This window comes from Mesoplodon mirus, assembly GCF_964341445.2.
Source record: "Mesoplodon mirus genome assembly, chromosome: 13".
NCBI lineage: Eukaryota > Metazoa > Chordata > Mammalia > Artiodactyla > Ziphiidae > Mesoplodon > Mesoplodon mirus.
The window spans coordinates 6,005,632-6,019,175 of record NC_138989.1 but is presented as its reverse complement, the minus strand read 5'-3'; the positions used below and the strand labels follow the sequence as shown (position 1 = coordinate 6,019,175).

At 61.4% G+C, this 13,544-nt stretch overlaps 1 protein-coding gene across 28 annotated transcripts in view; it reads right to left on the bottom strand.

Annotated features, from left to right (window-relative positions):
• NCOR2 (nuclear receptor corepressor 2) overlaps nt 1-13,544 on the bottom strand; it is a 224,761-nt gene that overhangs the window by 26,049 nt on the left and 185,168 nt on the right. For 14 of the 28 annotated variants that reach the window (XM_082641462.1, XM_082641487.1, XM_082641489.1 and 11 more), the window contains 7 exons: nt 9,494-9,614; nt 8,480-8,636; nt 4,300-4,464; nt 3,068-3,222; nt 2,254-2,356; nt 1,955-2,059; nt 1,566-1,669 (listed from right to left, as the gene is read on the bottom strand). In XM_082641462.1, coding sequence (XP_082497588.1) covers nt 1,566-1,669; nt 1,955-2,059; nt 2,254-2,356; nt 3,068-3,222; nt 4,300-4,464; nt 8,480-8,636; nt 9,494-9,614 — 910 coding nt within the window. The remainder of the gene's footprint in view (nt 1-1,565; nt 1,670-1,954; nt 2,060-2,253; nt 2,357-3,067; nt 3,223-4,299; nt 4,465-8,479; nt 8,637-9,493; nt 9,615-13,544) is intronic. The other 14 variants (XM_082641476.1, XM_082641463.1, XM_082641468.1 and 11 more) reach the window with 6 other exon arrangements.

Genomic DNA, 13,544 nt, shown 5'->3' with positions numbered 1-13,544 from the left:
GCTTGGGTCAGGGCCACCTGAAACTGGAGGCCGATGGATGCCCAGGAGCCTTTAATCCCTAACACCTCTGTGAGGATGACTCAGCAAGAGACACTTTTAACAAAGGGAAAACTGCATCAGGGAGCGTCGATCCCCTGCCTGTGTCAGCATGCAGTGGGGCTGGGACTTGAGTGTCTGCAGCCCGGCTTTGGCCCCAGGTACCTGCGCAGCTGCCTTCTAAAGCTCATGATTTCAAAACCAGCAGGTTTTAGAGAAACATGAAGCATCAGGGCCTCTCCTCTGTGGTGTGATCTGAGGCCCCTGGAGCCAAAGACACCTTCCTATGGGAGCCTGTGGCCTGAAGTTTCACCATTCACGTGCGTGTGTGTGTGTTGGGGGGAGGGGTTGTGCGTGCGTGCGTGTGTGTGCGTGTGTCCAGGCTCCCCTTCCTCTGGGACAGCTGGCACAAAACGCTGCGTCCCCTGCTTACTGGCTACACGACCTTGGGTTTAACCTCTGGGCTTCGGTCTTCTCATCTGTAAAATGGGCTGACCTGGATTCTGTGCTAATGTAAACCATCTTGTCTGGAGCGGGTGGAAGGGAAGGAAAGGAAAGCCCTAGGAGCTAAGGACCCCAGGAAGTAGGGGGACTGCCCTCTGTGGTCCACCCGCCAGGGAGGAAGGAGAGGGTTAAACAGGCCCTGTGTACACTAGGAGCCCCGAGCTCAGTTCTGAACCCCCAGTCCTGACCCCGGAGGGCCAGAGTGGCCCCTCTGCAAACCCTTGCATGGGGCAGATGTCCCCAGCCGATCCCACACTCCTTTCTGCGGAGCTGGATGTGGCCAGGATGCCAACTCCAGCCGTCAGCCTGTCAGCACCACGAGGTCGAGGCTGGCACCAGAGGAAACCTCTGTTATCCAGGACTGAAGTCACAGAAGCGAGGGTTAGGGCAGCACAGGGGGGGCCCCAGTGGTGTGGGCGGGCTCAGCTGAGCTGCGGGAGCGTCCGTCCACTCACCGCCTTAAAGGCGGGGCATGTGCAGACTCCCTCACTGGCCCCCAAAACTTTGCTGACCCGAACGCCTCCTGCTCGCTGCTCCAGGCACCACGGACACTTGCTGGTCCTGGCGCACACCAGGGACCCTCCACCTCTCCGCCTTTGCGCATGCTGTTCCCTGGGCCCGGAATGCCGATCCCTGAGATTCCCGCAGGGCTCACATCTCCGAGAGGTCTCCCCGGCTCACCTGTCTCTGCGGCCTCAGCCATTCTCAATCGCAGTGTTTTACTCAACACAAAGCACTGGCTCCTCTGAAGTCACCTGCTCCGTTTTTACCTGTCTGCTTCCTTCTGCTACCCTCCCAGCTCCTTGGGGCCCTTGAGTTTTGTATTCTGCTCAGCACCTAAAACGCCTGGCTCCCAGGCTCACGGAGTGAGTGGGCACCCCACCTACTGAGGCAGATGCTGAGCAGAGATGCTGGGCGGACTGGGTGGGTTGCCCACTGTTTTGTCCACAGGCAGGGCCACGTCCGGAGACACTGCCTGCTAAGTGCCACCCTGGCCCCTCATGCCACAGCCCCAGGACACCTACATGGGTGATGGAGCCGCGGTACGTGATGGGGCTCTCGGAAGGCACCCGCGTGCTGGGGATGCCCTTGGTGATGCTTCCTCCTGGAACCGAGCCCAGAGACGTCCCTGGAAGACATGAGACACGGGCTGAAGGGGTGTCTGCAGCCCCTCCCCAGGCCCCAGTCCCAGAGCCACCCAGACCTGCAAGTCCCCCCCCACCTCCAGTGTCTCGAGGCTGAGGGTCCCCCTGCCCCTAAATGGCGAAGTAGACAACTGCGAAGAGAGGCTGCTGGACCCTCTGGGAGCTGAAGCTTCTTAGCAGGTTTTGGATAAAGGGGCCCATTCCTGCCTCGACCCTCCCAGGGATGCAGGGGCAGCCGCCGGGGGTGAGCCTAGCTCGCACGCTCTCACCTCTCAGCACGGACGTCTCCTGAGCCGCAGGCACCCCCAGGCTCTCCGGTGGCCCAGCCTGGCCCCGTGGGGACAGCTGTTCCTGCTTCACTCCGCTGAAGGGCGCTGGAGAGGGGCGAGAGCAGTGAGCCGAGGCTCTGGGCAGGGATTCAGAAGGATGGCCGCCTCCCTGCCCTGTCCAGGGGCTGAGGGACCTCCCCGCCACGCTCGGGCCAGAGTCCCTTAGGGTGAACTGCCTCCCTCAAGCCCCCAACACAAACAGCCTGGGCCAGCAAGGTTGGGGGGCCCTAGATCCTTACCCAGCTTCTTGGGGTCCATGGTGAGAGGCAGCCCCATGGTGATGGGGCCCACGGGGGCCTTGGCATGCTCTGAGTACGGGACGTGGAGCTGCACAGACATGCCCTGTGGGAGCAGAGGTCGTGGGGTCGCAGAGATCGTGGGGTCGCAGAGGTCGTGGGGTCGCGGAGGCCACAACCAGGGCCTCAACCCATTTTTACGAGGGCCCAAGAGGAGGGGAACCTCAGGATCACACACGGGTCCGAGAGGCTGGGGCCTGAGTTCCGGCCCTGCCGCCGCCCTGAGCAACTGTGAACGAGTCACGGCCTCTCCTGAGCCTCAGGGCCCTCACCCGCGTGGCGGTCATCGTGACCTGGTTTAAAGGAAATGGTGCCCACAAGCGTCTGAGCGAAGCACATGCCTTGCCCCCGCCCTGCGCCACACGGGGGCAGGTCAGAGAGGTGAAGGAGCAGGTGGACCGAGGCTCACCACGTGCCAGGGCTGGGTGTCTAGTGCCTGCGATTTTCTGTTTCGCAGAAGGGAAACTGAGGCACAGAGAGGTTAAGTAACTTGCCGAAGGCCACACAGTCTGATCGCAGAGCCCGTGCTCTTGAATGCCCCATGGAGGGACCCCCCAAGGTCCTGATGCCTGGGTCAGGCACAGCCAGCTCTGACCCAGCCCCTTGGGTGCCCGACCCCCACCCAGACACCGCCAGTGCCAGTGATCACCCCCACCCCGACCTGACAGGTGGAAAGACCAAAGCCCTGAAAGAGGAAGGGGCGTTCTCCGGGCACCAGGCTGCACAGGTGCTTCTGGGGGCCTGCCCCCCACCTCACCTGGGAGATGGCACCCATTTGCCTCTCAAGGACGCTGGGGTGCTTGGTGGAGGAGATGAGGGGCGGCGGGTTGGAGATGGTGGGTGGGCGTGGTAGGACGGGCCGGGCGCTGTCATGGAGGCCCAGGGGCAGCGGGTGACCTGCAGGGCACGTATCTGTCCATCACAGGGCCCCAGGAGCGGTCAGCGGCAGAGCCCCCAGGCCCCTCCCCACCTCGTCCCTGTCCTGCCCAGGGGGGGTGCCCGTCCATACGTGCCCCCACTGCTCCTCTCGTCTGTGCCTGATGAGCCGTCTGCATCCTTGGTTCAGACACCACTACCCCAGGGGAGTCTCCCTCCAGGCCCCCCCCCCACTCCCAGGCCCTGGCCCAAGCCCCTCAACTCTCTCCCAGACTCCTTAACTGGTCTCCCCGTTCCCCTTTTACTCTCCAACACTCCACTCCTCTCACAGGAACCAAAGGGATCTTTTTGAAAAGTCTACTAGTTCACATCCTCCCCTGCTATGAACCTTTATGGCTCCCCACTGCTCCCCCAGGATAAGGCCTTAGCCTCTGACACCACTTTCAGGTTCACCTGACCTGGTGCTTATGGCCTCCCCAGGCTCACTGGGCACCAAGCTTCTACCATGGCAGCCTGAGTCAGTGTCTCAAGCTTCGCCCGCTCTTTCCTGCCTCCGGACCTTTGCACATGCTGTTCCCCCTGCCTGGCATGTCTTTCCCTGTTCTTCTCCTGGCTCTTTTGGCCCACTCATCCTGCAGGATCAGCTCTGCTTAGGATGGCCTTTGCTGACATCACAGTCCTTACTGGTCCCTGGCTATGCCCCTTTGATTGCTGGCGGGGCCTGGCAGGGCTGGAGAACCCAGGAAGGATCTCGAATCCAGCCTGACTATATTTGTAAATCAAAGCAGGCCCCTCCCTCCTCACACTTTTCTCTCCACCTGCCCGTTGCCCACCTCCAAGTCCATGGTGGAAGACAGAGCTCCCACCCTCAGCCTGCCCCTCACCGGCTCACGCACCTCCTAGGGCTCCCCAGCACCAGGGGCTTTCACTGCAATCCTGTAGATTTCTCACATCTCAGCGGAGCCCCCTTCCCCTTTACTGACCAGACCATCCCTCCCGCCAGGACCCTAAGACCCTTCTGCATGCAGTTCCGAGTCAGTGCACACAGTCGGCGCCCAATGATTGCGCGCTGGCTGACTCAGCAAGGAGACCAGGCTCGGGTGAACTACTCACCAGGCGGGGCATAGGAGAAGGCCAAGGGGTCAGGGGCGTGCGGAGAGGCCTTGATCACCTCGCGAGGGGGCACAGGAAAGGGCAGGCCTGACGTCCAACACGAGGGATCCGTGGGCAGCTTCTGGCCCTCAGCCGCAAAGGCCGGGAAGAATACGGGGTTCTCTGCTGAGGGGCAAGGCAGGGCAGTCAGCCATGCTCGGCCAGCCCTCAGGCCCCCAGCCCTGGCTGCCCTGCTCAAACAAGACCCCCTGCGCCTTGCAGCGCCGGCCTCGGCCAGGGGAAGGTCCTGGCCAACAGTGATGGAGCCCCCCAAGTGTGCAGACCGGGCACCACGCTGACTCCTGTGATGTCCTGTCAAGCACGGTTGTGCCTCGGGCTTGGGCTGGGCTTCTCAGCGGCCCCTGATTCCAGCGCTGGAATCCCACAGGCACTTGCCCGGCACCGGGTCAGCAAGGGGCCTGGACAAACTTCCAAACCAGGGGGCGGCAGATGGTGGCACGGGGCCTGCCCACCATCCGATTCTGTGTGTACACTTGTGCTGGAACGTGGTCACATCCACACGTTTATTTATCATCTGCAGCAGAGCTGAGGAGTTGCGACAGAGACCGTCTGTCTGGCCCACAAAGCCTAAAATATTTACTATCTGGCCCTTTCCAGAAGAGGCTTGCTGACCTCTTCAGATGACGAAGGCGGTCAGAACAGTTTGCCATGATCCGTGTATGTGTGCTCCCGCCAGCACGGCTACGGCCCGGATGCCCGGGATGATGAGGATTATCCCCAATTTGCAGATGGGAACACGGAGGCTCGGAGAGGTGAAGTCACCTGGTCAAAGGCCCACAGCCAGCAAGGGGAGCTCTGAGCCCAGGTAGACGGGCTGCAGGCTGTAACCTTCACCTTTGCCACACACACACTGATCACAGGAAGAGGAACAACGATTGGCCCTGGATTCTCAGACCTGGGGACAGCCCGCAGACATGGCCAAAGGCCAGGCTGTCTTCACGGTGTTCTCCCGCTGGCCACTCACTCTGCTGAAATCGGTCCTAAGCGCCAAACCTCTTCCTTGAGAATTGGTGTCAGGCTGGAGGACCGATGATGGCGAGGGCGGGGTACGGGGTGGGGGGCGGGGAAGGAGTAGCCAGCTGATAACGACTGGGGAATGCCGGGCCTGGGATGGGAACGGCAGGCAGGTGTCGTCCCTCGGGCCACCTCCAGGTGACAGAGGGAGTCTCTGAAGACCCAGCGAGGCGAGCAGGAGGGCACTGAGAGCCACCTGCTGTGGGCCCAGCAGGGGGGGGTGGAGGCGTGCGCGCCCCTTGCTTCTCTCCCGGGAGACTGAGCTCCCCCCGGACCTGTGCGCCTGCTGACGTGGGGAGCCCGCAGGAGGCGCCGCAGATGCGGGGAGTAACCCGGGGTGGGGATTCTCATGCTCAACCAACCCCCAGTGGAGGCGCCCCCCACCCCCACCCAGGGCCTGCACCGGGCCCGGAAATTCCACGCACACCCTGGACCTCGCTCGTCCAGCCACCCGACCGCGCGTGCCTGGGCTGCTCTCTCCAGCTCAGCTCCGGCTGCCGTGGGAGGGGGCAGGGGCGGGGGGGTGGCCTCCGGTGCTGGAAGGGAAATCTGGGGCCGGGCCAGGATGGGCCGGCGGCCGAGAGCTTGGAGAGACAACCTGTTCCTCCAGCTGGGCCCAGGGAGCCCAAGGGATGGGCTGGCGGAGCAGCTCCAGGCAGGAGCCGGGCGGCGGGGGAGGCTCCTGAGAGACCAGAGAGGTCGGTCGGGCTGGGTGTCAAGTTCATGCATGTGCCTACGGGTGCTAGCTGCAAGGCAGGCCTTGGTGCCTGTCGCCAGGTGCCCCGTCTCCTGTGCGGAGCGATTCCAGGAAACGGCGCAGCCCTCCGCCGTGCCAACGGGCCGAATGCCAGACTCAGAAAGCACAGGTGGTGGCTCACCTTCTCCCAGGACAGGGCCTGTGACCCATCCCAGCGGGCCCTGCCTGGCCCTGTGTGGTGTCCAGCCACCCAAGTATGGCCCAGCCCGGCTCAGATCTGGCGCCGGCCAAGGCTGTTTGGGCCCCTGACACTGCCACGCAGCTATCCGCCCTGGGCTGGTGCCCCAGCCCTGGAATGTCCTTCCAGAGCCAGACCCCACGTCTCACACTACACTCTCGTCCAGCGAACCCCAGCCCCACCACGGGGAGTCCCGGTCCCAGCGTGGGTGGCTGGCAGGGTCCCAGGAAGAGGCAGACATTCTGCTTTCAACCCCACACTCGGGTTCATCAGGAGGTCCCACTGTTTGCCTTTGAAACAAAGTCCCAATGCCCCCCTTCATGGTCACCCGCACAGTCCAGGCTGCCACCATGGCCTCTTGCATCTGCCCACAACTCCCTGCCGCCCTTTCTCCTCAACAATGGCCAGAGAGGCGGAGAGAGAAGAGATCTTTCTAAAATAAAAATCAGATTGCCTGACCTCTCCCCAGTCCCCTACACACACACACACACACACCCCTTAAAATTCCTCCAGCAAAGGCTTTTTCTGCACCCAAGACAAAATCCCACAGTACCATGGTCTACGAGGCCCTACACAATCTGGTCCCCCATCTCCCTGTCCCACCTCCTATCCTACCCCCTCCCCAGCCACCACGACCTCCCGGCAGCTCCGCCAACACACCAAGCTTGTTCCCACCCCAGGGCCTTTGCACGTGCTGTTCCCTATGCCTGAACGCCCTTCCCCCGATCTTCCCACGACTGCCTTCTCCTCTTCGCGGAGACCCTTCCCTGAGCCCCTCATCACTCATTCTGTTTTGTCTCTTTTGCTGCATGAACCAGCCTAAGGTCATCTTGCTTCCTTACGTGTCCCCCTGTTTAATGTCCTCTTGCAAAAGCAGCAGCTCCTCGGAGCAGGGATTTCATCCTGCTCACTGCCGAACCCCCGCTGCCTGGCATGGTGCTTGGCGATCGTGGTTGTTCAACCAAAGTCCTGGCCCCGTGGCCACAAGCTGGCCTGTGTGCCAGCCAGGATGCACGCCCGCCCGTGTGGGTGGCATCCGAGACTTCCTGCAGCAGGTGAAGGCGGCAGGCAGGGCGGGCTGATCAGCGGGGGCGTGTCTGGCAGGCCCTGTCACTTGTGAGGTGTGGAGCTGGGCTGCTTCAGGGACAGCCCTGCTCTCTGTCGTCCAGCACACAGCACTGCCCTCAGGGAGGCCCATGGCCGAGGGCCGCCCGGCTTTCTAGAGAAGGCGGGACGTCGTACCAGAGGCTGCCGGGGGTGGGGACGCAGGTGGCCCTGGCTGCCCACACCTGTCCCTGGGTTGCGTCGGTCACGGAGGATGGCCTGGGGTCCTGCTGCCCTCAGACCCCTAGAGCAGCCCGCAGGAGCCTGGGCTAGCCCAGCGTGGGGGGAGCCTCTGGGGGGTCAGCCCCCAGTGCCTGAGACGTGCCAGGCTGGTCTGGGACGGGTGTCCCTTTGGGACACAGGCTTGAGACTTCTTGGGCCGGGTCGGGGGTCTGGGGCAGAGACAGAAGATCCAGAGAATGAGAAACCATGCCCCACCTGCCTCCAGACCTTGAGCTTCACGTGGTGACAGTAAAGCCCGCCCCGGGCAGTTGCTGCAACACAGCTGCTCGGGGAATCACCCCACTGGCTCCCCAGTGAACCCAGTGACCTCGGCCTGGAATAAGGTCAGGGTGAAAGCTGGAGGGGGAAGTGCTTCCTGCCCAGGCCTCAGAGTTGCTGCCAGCCGGTGCTGAACCTCGTGGTTCTAGAAGCTCACGTGTGGACTGAATCACGGGGAACCAGAAACTGAGCCATAGACATGTTTTCGTACATGCACAGTGCTTTTGAAAATTTTGAGAAGTTGCCAATGTTGAGAAATTCGAAGGTTTCACATGAAAAGATGGATTAGTAGCTTCTCTGGAAGAACCACCCCAGGCCTGTACTGCTGGGACTCTCGGCTGAGGCCAATATGCACCCACTTTAGAAAGAACAGAAGTCTCCAACTGCCCCAGTGCCCACCCCCACACTGCCTCACCCCCCCCGCCATGTGTCACTCATTTACTTGGCCTGTCGGGCCACTGCGGCCTTGGAGCCTGCAGGAGCTGCTCTGCACACGCAAAGGCCCCTTACGCCCACCCACCTGCCCCCTCTCCCCCATACTCCCTGGGCCACCGGCACACACTTACCCTCCTTCTCAGCAGGAGGCACAGGGCTCCTGCTTTTGCCTCGAGGGCTGCTGCTGGGCTGCTGGGGGCTGTCGCTCTCCGGTTGCACGTGCTGCGGTGGCGGAGGAACAGGGGGCGCCGCGTCCTCCCGGGCGGGCTCGTGGGCTTTGGTGACCTGCTGAGGGAAGCCGGGAGGACTGAGCATCTTCACAGCCCGTCCGTCCATAGGTCACAGAGATCAGGGAAAGCCCTCCAGGCCCCCTGCGTGGGACCAGCCTGGAAACTGAGGCCCAGGGGGAGGCCGCGACGTGCCCAAGGGCACGCGGCTTGAGGGCCAGGAGGGTAGGGCTTTGTGCAGAGTGTAGGGGGTGTGTCCGCCCATCCCAGCTGCCCGGCCGTGGATGGGGGAGCCCCCGTTACCCTCCCCACCAGCCCCTTCGCCCTTCCCCAAATCGCTCCGGGTCTCGGAGGGATCGGGGCTGACCAGTGGGACTGGGCCCGGCCTCGGGGAGTGGGCAGCGCGGCTTGGCGCACCTTGTGCCCCTCACTGGGAAAGCCCTGGTCAGCTCAGAGCCTTTCAGCCCAGAGCCCCCAGCTGCGTTTGAAGGCCCGGCCCACCTCCTCGGAGACGGACGGCTTTGGCCACAACTGAGCCATCCCGAGTAAGGGGCACCTCTGGGGGTCCTCCTGCTGGGCCTGGGGAGGAATCTTCCAGCTCCCTCCTTCCCCCAGCGAAAGGCCTCTCGGTAACTGTGGGCGCCGCCCTCCGCTCCGAGGAGCTGTGAGAGCGGGCTGGGGGAGCTCACTGAGAGGCCTGGGCGCCTCTGGAGAACCGTCGGCGGGCGGGGTGGGGAGAGAGGCCAGGGCGGACACCTCGCCAATCCCCCAGCCTCCCCGCCTGTCTCCACGGGGCTTTGCCCAGGGAATGGGAGACGCGGGCAGAGCCAGGCTGTGCAGGTGCTGGGGCCCCGCCTGCCCGGCCAGATCTACCGTCCCCCCAACAGGAGGTGGAGGTCGCAGGGGCCCGGGACTCACAATTGGGGGGATGGCGGCCGCACGCTGCTTCAGCTGCTTCAGGTCCAACGGCTTCTGGGGCGAGGCGTTGGTCCTGGCGTCGCTGGTCGCGGTGAGGAGGCTAGGCCGTGGCGACAGGAGCCTGCGGGGGAGACCAGCGTCAGGCCCACGGGCTCCCGGCCTCCTGGCTCCAGCCTGGATGACGGGGCCGGAGGGGCTGCCAGAGAGAGGCGAAGGTCCAGGATCACGGGGCCCAGGAGACCTGGGGTCACGGTGGGGTCTCCTCCCTCCCTCCCTCCCTCCCTCCTCTGGTCCATGCAGGCCTCACAAGGGGCCAAGACCCCTCCCACCCCAGCCCAGAGGCCCAGCCAGGATTAAACACTCCTGAGACAGCCCAAGGCAAGGAAAGCCCCAGAGAAACCCACACTCAGGGCCCACACCACGCTCGGCCCTTTGGAAGCTGCCAGAAAGGCCAAGAATCAACCAGCTTAAGGCTTGGGGAGCTTGGGAGGTTCAGAGGGACTCTCCGTCACCCAAATAGGAGAGGCTCAGGTGCCGGGGTAGGGCCTGGGGCGTGGTGCTGAGAGGACCTTGCTTATTGGAGATCAGGATTGGGGAGCCCCCCACTCAGCCCAAATGCAACCTGAGATGCTGGGAATCTTGCCTGCACACCGTTTGCTGAGGTGCTAAAGCGTGCGGGTACAGGCTCTGCATGGAGGGGCTGGTCAGCGTGTACACGGCCCGCCCAGCAGCCCTAAGTGGGGCTGTGGTGTTGAGCAGGGCCTGCAGGTGCCTCGTCCTCTAAAGCAAGGTCACGTCTGTCTGCTGCTGACATGCAGAATGGGGCAGCGCACCTGCGCATGGTGTGTGTGTCGGGGGGGCGGAGTGGGGGGGCTGAAACACGGTGGGATGCCAGCGACAGGGTCACCCCAGTGTAGAGGTGCAGTGTCTGGGATACCGGAGCAGAGCCTGCCCTGGGGTGTGGCTCCAGAGCTGCTCACGGGTGTTGCCCGCTTCAGGAAGTCTTCAGGGATTTCCAGAGCTCGCCAGCACTGACCACAGGGCCCTGCCACAACCCCTGTCTGCCTCCCCAGCTGGCACGAGGGTCTCCAGGGCAGGAGCTGGGTCTGCTGCAGCCTCAGAAGCCCTCACCCACCCACCGGGGCTGCCTGGCTCCGGCCCAGCCCTCGGTTCCCTCCTGTGACCCGCACTTGCTGAATACACAGCAGGCCTGGTGTTGTGCTTGGGGTGTGTGGTTGGAGACCCAGAATCCAATGTCTGCTTGCAGGGCGCCAGAGCCGGCTAGATGATCAAACGGTACACACAAAGGCATTGGCTGTGGGCTGGATTCAGCCAGAGGGCAAAACGAAGGCCAGGTCCCCAAAGCCAGAGGGTCCTGTTGGTACAGCCCTTAGCGTGTACTGTGACCATCCTGGCTGATGCCACATGCAGACTGTAATAAGCACAGCCGCTGCCTTCCAGGTACGATCCATGACCACCAGGATGTAGCTCACGCCACCCAGTGCTGGCTGCCGGACGCCCAGCAAAGAGCAGAACACGGCTGCTTCCCGCAGATGGAGCAGGACAGACGGGTGAGGTGCAGCTGCGGTGCCCGCTGCTCTCTGCAGTGAGACCATGGCCTGTGACCGGGACCACAGCCTGTGGCAAGCCAGTCCCGGGGGCGCTAACCCCCTGGCCGCATCTGCCACATACTCAGCTGAGCGGAGTCAGTCTCGGCGACGCCCACTGGCGCTGCCCATGGCGTGCAGGGCGCAGAGCTTGGCCTGACTTCTCCGTGCTCAGCTGGTCTCCACGGTCCTCTCGACCCGGCTCACCCTCCCTGCCGTCCTCACCTCTCTCGACCTCTCCAGATCCTGCTCACGCTCCAAGGACCACCCGAGGCCTCTCCTGCTGTGGCTGCCCGTCCTTGCTCCCCTGGACTCAGGCCCAGCCCCGTTTTGCCCACCACCCTCGGGCCAAGGCACCCTGACCAGGTCTGAGAACTGATGTTATCACCTGTCCTGCATTCCCCACCTGCAGCTTCAACCGTCACCAAACACTGCCCCACACGCCCGTCACAACTAATTATCAATGTCCATTTAAACCAACTTGCATTTGTAGACTTAAATTTAAAATGAATATATGCAGCCACTTTGGAAAACACTCTGGCAGTTCCTCAGAAGGTGAAACAGAGTCACCATAGGATCCGGCAATTCTACTGCTGGGCATATACTGAAGAGAATGAAAACACACATCCACACAAACACTCGTTCACACAAGATCACAGCAGCCACTATTCACAAGAGCCAAAAGGTGGGAACAACCCAAGTGGCCAAAAACAGATGAATGGATAAACAAAATGTGATAAATATATATACAACGGAATATTATTCAGCCATAAATGAAGTGCTGACACAGGCTACAACATGGATGAACCTCAGAAACATGACGCTGAGTGCAAGAAGCCAGTTGCAAAAGGCCACATACGGCATGTTTCCATTTATATGAAATTCCCAGAAGAGGCAAATCCATAGACACAGACAGAGAAGAGAGATTAGCGGACCAGGGGCTGGAGGTGGGGGATGAGGAATGACTGCTAATGGTCTGGGGTTTCTTTTTGGGGCAGTGAAAATGTTCTGGAATTCAACAGTGGTGATGATTACACAACTCTGTGAATGTACTAAAAACCACTGAACTGTACACTTCAATGGCTGAATTGTATGGTTTGTGAATTATGTCTCAATAAAGCTGTTACAGGGAAAAGATAAAGAATATACTATTTGCCAGCCATGAAATCAAGGGTTTGTTATATGAACTGTACTGTTTCTACAAATAATAAAGTAATAATGTTATACTATTTTTTTTTTTTTTTTTTTTTGTGGTACGCGGGCCTCTCACTGTTGTGGCCTCTCCCATTGTGGAGCACAGGCTCCGGACGCGCAGGCCCAGCGGCCATAGCTCACCGGCCCAGCCGCTCTGCGGCACGTGGGATCCTCCCAGACCGGGGCACGAACCCGTGTCCCCTGCATCGGCAGGCGGACTCTCAACGACTGCGCCAACAGGGAAGCCCTAATGTTATACTATTATTTGCTGTATAAATTACTCTAAAATGCAGATTTTAAAGTTAAAATATAAACTTTTATATTTTTGTAAATATAATTTTACAGGGACACAAAATATGCTTTTATAATACATATAAAATCAGCAAAGCGTCTGTGTCTCACTCTGATTGTCAGTGAACTAGGACCTCCGACTCAGACCTGTGTCCTGCCTTGGTTTCCCGGTGGCTTCTTGTCCAGGCAGGGGGCAGTCAGATTGGAGGGGGCAGGGGTCGCCCCTCGAATGCTCTCAGCAGGCACCAGCTGCGGGGTGGGGGGACAAGCACAGAGGTCCAGACCCCTCAGGATTTCCTGAGGCCCCCCTAACCCTCACCCAGCAAGGCAGGAGCTCAGTGGGGACTGCAGCCATGGGCACGGCACTTCACAGTTGACGAGATGACAGCCTGACAGCTCACGGTAAAGAGGGCGGCATCCGGGGCTTCCCTGGTGGCGCAGTGGTTGAGAGTCCGCCTGCCGATGCAGGGGACACGGGTTCGTGCCCCGGTCCGGGAAGATCCCACATGCCGTTGAGCGGCTGGGCCCGTGAGCCATGGCCGCTGAGCCTGCGCGTCCGGAGCCTGTGCTCCGCAACGGGAGAGGCCACAACAGTGAGAGGCCCGCGTACCGCAAAAAAAAAAAAAAAAAAAAGAGGACAGCATCCAAGAACAAGGGTCTGGATTCAGATCCTCAACAAGCCCAAGGGTCCTGGGCTCCCCCCACCGGGGAGCGGGAAGATGCCTGGTGCTCACGTGGCCCCCAACCCCCCTCATCCCACATCCACGGTGGGCGAGCACCACCTCCAGGGGCCCTCCCCGTGGCAGCGCCCTCCCTCTGTTCTCTTTCCTTTGTTTTCTTGGAAGACAGGGCTTTTATTTTCCTCCCTGGAGGCCTGGGCAGGGTAGGGGCTCTCGGAGCCTGGCACTGTGCACATGACCCGGGACAGGCGGGGGAAGCCAGCAACTTGGCTGAGAGCA